General features: G+C 39.8%; 1 protein-coding gene across 1 annotated transcript; it reads left to right on the top strand.

Moving 5' to 3' along the window:
* Positions 1-2,647: 2,647 nt before the first annotated feature.
* On the top strand, positions 2,648-4,981 carry LOC148341889 (uncharacterized). Its single transcript, XM_088288708.1, has 2 exons — positions 2,648-3,539; positions 3,609-4,981. Exons 1-2 carry the CDS (start codon positions 3,428-3,430, stop codon positions 4,469-4,471), a joined length of 975 nt encoding a protein of 324 aa, XP_088144834.1. The 5' UTR covers positions 2,648-3,427; the 3' UTR covers positions 4,472-4,981.
* Positions 4,982-6,643: the final 1,662 nt, after the last annotated feature.

The following is a 6,643-nucleotide window of genomic DNA, read 5'->3' as shown; positions in this document are numbered from 1 at the left end:
TGGTATATTGAATTTTACAAAGCTTTTTTATTGACATTAAGCCAATGTGATCCGTGCCAGAAGAAGCAATGTGTCTGAGTGATGATGATTTGTTTTGGTGTTTACATCAAACATGTAAAGAAAATAAATTGCCTTTGCCTGGAATAACATTTGTTAACATTATGCTTTTCAGTTGTCTTTTTTATCGTATTTAATGGAAAAGGTGTGAGAAGAAACAGTGCTTATGAAATCGTTGCCTTCCACAATCATCAATAAAATCACTTGTCCAACTTGCTCAACTGGCCTTCATTATGCCGTGAAAAGGTGAAAAACAGAACTAGAAGTTGAACGATAAAAAGAACCAGACCGAGAAACGCAAATCGTCTCAGTTTCTCTCAAAGGTTTTGGTATGTCAGGAGTTGGCAACTTGATGGCGACTGGAGTCAGCGCTGGTTTTCTCGCTGTGTTTGGCTGGTTCGTATATGTATGGTCCATTGAACAAAACTCAAACTCTTCAAATATCCCCTCACATACATTTAATATTACGCTTTCTGAATAAATTTCTGACTTGCTAAATACACTTTCTAGGTTGAGCTCTATCAAGGGTTTGGCGTTTGTTGCTAAGCAAAATCTCACTTTGGAAAAACTATAATTTTGTCAAATATACCAAATATTTTTTTTCATGCTGTATTATATTTTTTATACATTGCATTATTTATATATTGAAATAGGAAAATATTAAAATTTAAAATTGGAAACCACATACAGACTTAATTCAATTAATAATAAATATAGAAACATTTTATAAATATTGAACTCATTTACAAGAGTCCTGATCTTGAAATAAATATTGAATGATAAAAAATACTGAAAAAATTAATTCAATAACCCGACCCCGGATTAGCGGCAGAAAATGGCTGGATGGATGTAATAATTTAAATTGCATCCAAATGCAAAAGAACAAATATGTTAAGAAATATTCAAGTGTGAAATAAAAAGGTTTAAATTGTTGAGAATTTTACATACTAAAATAATTGAATAAATATTGTATTATTACATAAGCAAGCTTAAATATAAATTGAAATATCCTCCTGACGACCAGTAGTTCAAATTTGTCCTCTGTAGAGGACATTTTTAAACCTAAATATCTCCCACCCAGTGCATCCAATTGCATTAACTCTTTTTGTGCTCTATAGAGGACATTCAGAGCTTTCCAATGATACCAGATTTGTAGGGGTGGGTGGTTTGTTACCTTGACATCACCGTAGATGAAAATGGCTTCCCTCAGTGCAAGCACTTTTTATGGGAAGAGGAAAAGTAAGTGTTTAATACTTTTTATCAAAGACATTTTGCCTTGAAATGCTGTTGGCATTTTATTTATAAGACTCTTATGAACATGTTAAAGTGTTGTCTGAGTTATTTTAAGTCTATTTGAGCCTAGTATTCAAGTGTTTAAAACATGTCCTTTGTAGTGGACGTTTGAAGTTATTTCATCCATTTTGCTCTTTTTTTCCAAATGACAAGAAAGGGTCATTCCCAGAAGCAGAGGAAATTTTACTGCAGATTTTTGGGAAATTCTATTGACATGGGCAGTCTAGGATAGCCAAACATTCAAATGTATTGCGCTTCAAGTACGAGAGTGAAAATTGTGGTGGAAACCATGACCAGAAATCGGTTTTACAAATCGAGAAACTCCATCAAGCTCGTCAACGACTTTGATGTTTTAGATGAAGAAAAAACAAGTGATCTCTTGTGGAGAATCAGGTCCCTCTTGAGCAAAGTAAGGCAAGGATGTCTGAGTCTGCCAAGAACAGGAAAATTGCGCATTGACGAGCAAATAGTTCCTTTGACTGGTCGATAACCAGTGCACCAGTATGTACCGGGCAAACCAAACCCAACTGGACCGAAGGCATTTGTCTTGGCGGCTGCACCAACTGGTCTAGTTTTGGATTTTGTGGTCTACCAAGGCAAGACAACTTTCACAGCTACAGGAGGGTCGGGCTTCAGGGAACAAACTGTTCTTCAATTGACAGAGTCTGATCCCCAAGGTACACACCTGTTCTTTGACTGGTACTTTCCGACAATCAGCCTCCTTGACACCCTGATGACAAAAGGACTGACAGCAACTGGAACCCTCATGAATAACAGGGTTCCAAACAACTGCAAGATCATAGGTGATAAGCTCTTCAAATGGAAAGAAAGAGGGTCATCAGAGATGGTGGTGAGACGACGCACACCTGAACTTGCTGTCATAAAATGGTTGGAAAACTAGACAAGTGACAGTGCGTGCAGTTTTCCACTTTTTTGACCTGGCAATCACCAACTCATGGCTTCAGAGAGATAATAGAATTACGCTTTTTTAAATTTTGATGACGTCATAGCCCCGCCCACAGAATTACGCTTTTGTCTCGTTGTCCCCGCCTACAGAATTACGCTTTTGTCCAAAATGGCCGCTATCCCCGCCCCTGTGTTAAAACTATCCAATCTCCAGCCACCTATTTCAAAATATTTACATATTCCCTGCCCGTTGAAGGTTTAATACCACTCCTACAGAATTACGCTTTTGTCGAAGTGGGCCCCGCCTACAGAATTACGCTTTTTGTCTCGTTGTGATGACGTTGTGTGTGTGATTGGGAGGGGGGCTTGGCCCCCCCCCCCTCCCAAACTGTATGCTTCTTATGTTAAAAACAATGTGTTCCCTGCGTGCGTGCGTCCCCAACCCAAACTGTACTTATGTTATTCATATTTTAATATCTGAAGTATATAAAGCATCCAATGCAATGTTCTATTTAAATAAATAAAATTAAATTAAACGAGTGAAATAATATGAGTTGAAAAGAGCAGGCGTTGTTTTTACCTTTGAATAAGATGTTTATTCGGTGGATATAGGTCATCCATATTTAAATATCTGAAGTATATAAAGCATCCAATGAAATGAGCTATATCTAATTAAATAATGTAGATGTATAAAATTAAATTAAACGAGTGAAATAATACGAGTTGAGAAGAGCAGGCGTTGTTATTACCTTTGAATAATATGTTTATTCGGTTGATATTTGCCCTTTTTGCAAACATGTCTGGACATATTCCCAGCGACATAAGTTTAAACATGGTATTGTGCAGGCTTGGGGGTTTGTCCGGGCAAGACGCCGCGTCTTGCATAGACACCCTCCAAGCCTGCAGCAGCCTCAAGGTGTTTCAAAAGATAGTGAGTGGCGACATCCTGTCGATCGATGGGCAGCCGTGGGCATCCGGGCGACCACCCTCCTCCTTCTTACCTTTTTGTAAAATCTGCCGAGTCATGTTTACTTGTCTGGACATGTATCTGTTGGCTACATTTGGCCAATCGAACCACGCCTTTTAACCCTCCCCCGGTCTCAAACCAGTATAAGTAAAGCCCAAGTCACGCTCTGCACAGACAAGACAATTTTTCCAGCTCGTGAAAGAAATGAAGACGTGTAGACCAAGACGTCATCTGGGTGTGAACAGCAAGGCCCGAAGGGTGACAACCATCGCCGCACCTGATCATATTGACAACAACATTGCAGAAATCTCTTCAGGTAAACGATGCAATTAATCTTTAACTATATAGCTTTCTAATATTTAATCATGGTATCTTTGTATTACAGATAGCGGTGTGGATGAACCTACATGCGATCAAGATCTGAATATGGATGTTGTGGAAACCTTTACAACTACAAACATGGAACAGGTTGAGACCTCTACAAATGTAGACCAGGATGGACCCTCTACAAAAACAGGCGAGGACCAGACTGTGCCATCATACTCCTTGTGGATGGGGGGCCCAGGAATCTTAGCAAGACCTGTTGCACCCTCGTACAACAACGGCGAGCCATCGTATTCAGGGTGGAGTCGTCCCGTTTCGCCGACCCCGTCGTCGACACCTCCGATGACCCCCACCTCGTCGGCCGAATCTTCACAAAACGAGAAGGTACAACTGTCCAGTTGGTCCGACCAGGCTGATTCTCCACAAACCACGGAGATCAAGGTTCAGACCGTCAACGACCCTGACCACGGACCAGCACCTATTTCCGAAGATGAGGCAAAACATATGTCATGGGATAATCCTCCTAAGGGATGGATTGATATGGATGTCGTATTAGTTGTTAAGGCGGCTATTATTTACATGGTCAGACGTTTTTTGATAAAGTATCACAAAAAAAGGGGTTGTTTGCATAGCTATAGATACCTATGCAATTGTTATTATCTAAGACTGCACTATGACCGCATCATGCCCATCCTTTGCGGTAAAAAGTTTTTACCGTGTATTCACTACTTGTTGGATTTGTGTTCTGTAAAAGCGGATAAAGAAACAGTCAAGCGAATTGCAGAGATCTTAATGGTGGATTTAGCACTCGTAAAGGACTTACCGGACCGCCTTAAAGCGGATGAGCCCATATGTTTTATGATATATCGTGATCAACTTGATACTTTCGAAGAATATCTTATAGAAAATATTAACTTTGAATAAAAAATGGGTAATGTCTTCAGAAAATTATCGTTTTTTGGCTATAGAAGCCAAGGGTGGGCAGATATAATAAATAGAGCAATTACATATAACCCCGATGATAAAGACCCTTTCATTGAAAATTTTTTATTGTTTATGCAAAAAGTGCGTGCCATGTCTTTAACAATTTTTCAGGAGCCTTGGGAATTGTTTGTGCAACATGTCATATTTTTGAGTCGCTCGGGATTGATCGACACGTTTCAAAATATTTTGGAAAATTGGGAAAATGCGATAAGTGTAGGACATGTACTTACCATACTCACGCTGTTTAACGATGTGATAAGATACCGTCTCCGTCATCAACAACCTGTGGATCTCGCGCACGAATTGAAGCTGTTTGAAGACCTGTTAGAATCAAAAGTTAATCCATCTGTTTTAACCCTGACCTATAGACTTTTTACATCTTAGAGAATCCTTATCACGTGTAACCATACTTAACCTTCTTTCAATAAAAAATGGATGTTTTTAAAAAGATGCTTTTGTGTCTGTCTGTGTGTTTAGATAAATAGCGATGTGATGTTTGTCACTAAATCATAAACCGTCATGAGCGTTAAGCGGTGGTTGAAAAAACTGTACTACGACCCCGCTCATCCAGCCAGCTTTGGAGGTGTAGAACGCCTTCATTTAGCTGCGTCGGAGAAAATGGGTCAAAAAGTGACGCGTCATAAAGTCAAGGATTTTTTATCTTCGCAAGATGCATACACCTTGCACAAACCAGCACGAATTCATTTCCCTAGGAACAGAGTTTTTGTGTCCAGTCCTATGAATCAATTCCAAGCCGATCTATGTGATATGCAAGCTCTGACCGAGTACAACGATGGTTTTAAATACCTACTCACAATCATCGATGTGTTCTCAAAACGAGCGTATGCCCGTGTGCTGATGAACAAGACGGGGCCAGAAGTTGTTCGAGCCTTTGAGTCGGTCTTATCCTTTAGCGGCATCCCTAAAAAGTTACAAACAGACAAGGGGAAGGAGTTCTTCAACACGCAATTTCAGAGGTTGATGAAAAAACACAATATTAATCATTTTGCAACAGCCAGTGATTTGAAAGCCTCGGTGGTCGAAAGGTTTAATCGAACTTTAAAAACTCGAATGTGGCGATATTTCACCGCCAACAACACACGTCGTTATATCGACGTATTACAAGATTTAATCGATAGTTACAATGAAAGTTATCATACAAGTATAAAAATGAAACCTAACCAAGTCACACCGGATAACACATGGCTTGTCTTCCAAAACTTGTACGGCAACATACCCTCTGGGGGTAGTGATAGAATAAAAATGATATTTAAACAAGGAGATCTCGTTAGAATATCAAAAGTGCGAGGTGTGTTTGACAAGAAATATGAACAGAGTTTTACAGACGAGTTATTTACGATAGCGGAGTGTGTACCGCGTTTTCCACCTGTTTACAAGCTTAAAGACTACGACGGTGAAATAGTGCAAGGAACTTTTTATGCACACGAGCTCCAGAAAGTCACGATATCCAAGGATCAAATCTTTCAAGTGGAGAAGATTATCAAACGGCATAAAGTCGGCGGACAGAAACAGTTTCTCATACGTTGGAAGGGCTGGCCTGTGAAATATGACAGTTGGGTCCCCGCTACACAAGTCGTCGACGTATAAATAAGAAGCTTTACAACGAATCTCGACATTTACCAACATGGATCCGAATCTTGAAGGGGGGTTTTACGTCACCTTACCCTCCAATGCAAGTTCTGATGTGTATGTAGACAATACGATAGCTGAATACAGAGTGAATCTGGCTCATCATATCGATCTCGAAGGTAATTGGGAAGTAGCTCTGAGTGAAATATCCTACCCCCATACATGGTTCAACGTGCCTGAAGATCAAGCATCTTTTGACTATGTAGATGCATGGGAAAACGGTGAACCAACACCAGGTGCTTTGGCACCTCTTTACTATGATGAAAACAAATTCACCATCAAATCCTTAAGCCTGTCGGCTGGGTACTACGATAATATTAAGAAAATAGGACAAGATGTGGAAGCGCTCCTCAAAAAGATCCATCCGGAAATCCATGTTGTATACCATTATTTAAAGGAGAGATTTTTCTGGGCAGGGAATGGTCATTACAAGATACGCTTTCGTCCCGCGTTAGCCTACAT

This window comes from Idiotropiscis lumnitzeri, chromosome 2, assembly GCF_059441095.1.
Source record: "Idiotropiscis lumnitzeri isolate Australia: NSW breed Sydney's pygmy pipehorse chromosome 2, RoL_Ilum_1.0, whole genome shotgun sequence".
NCBI classification, from domain to species: Eukaryota; Metazoa; Chordata; class Actinopteri; order Syngnathiformes; family Syngnathidae; genus Idiotropiscis; species Idiotropiscis lumnitzeri.
This window is presented reverse-complemented; position numbering and strand designations above follow the sequence as displayed.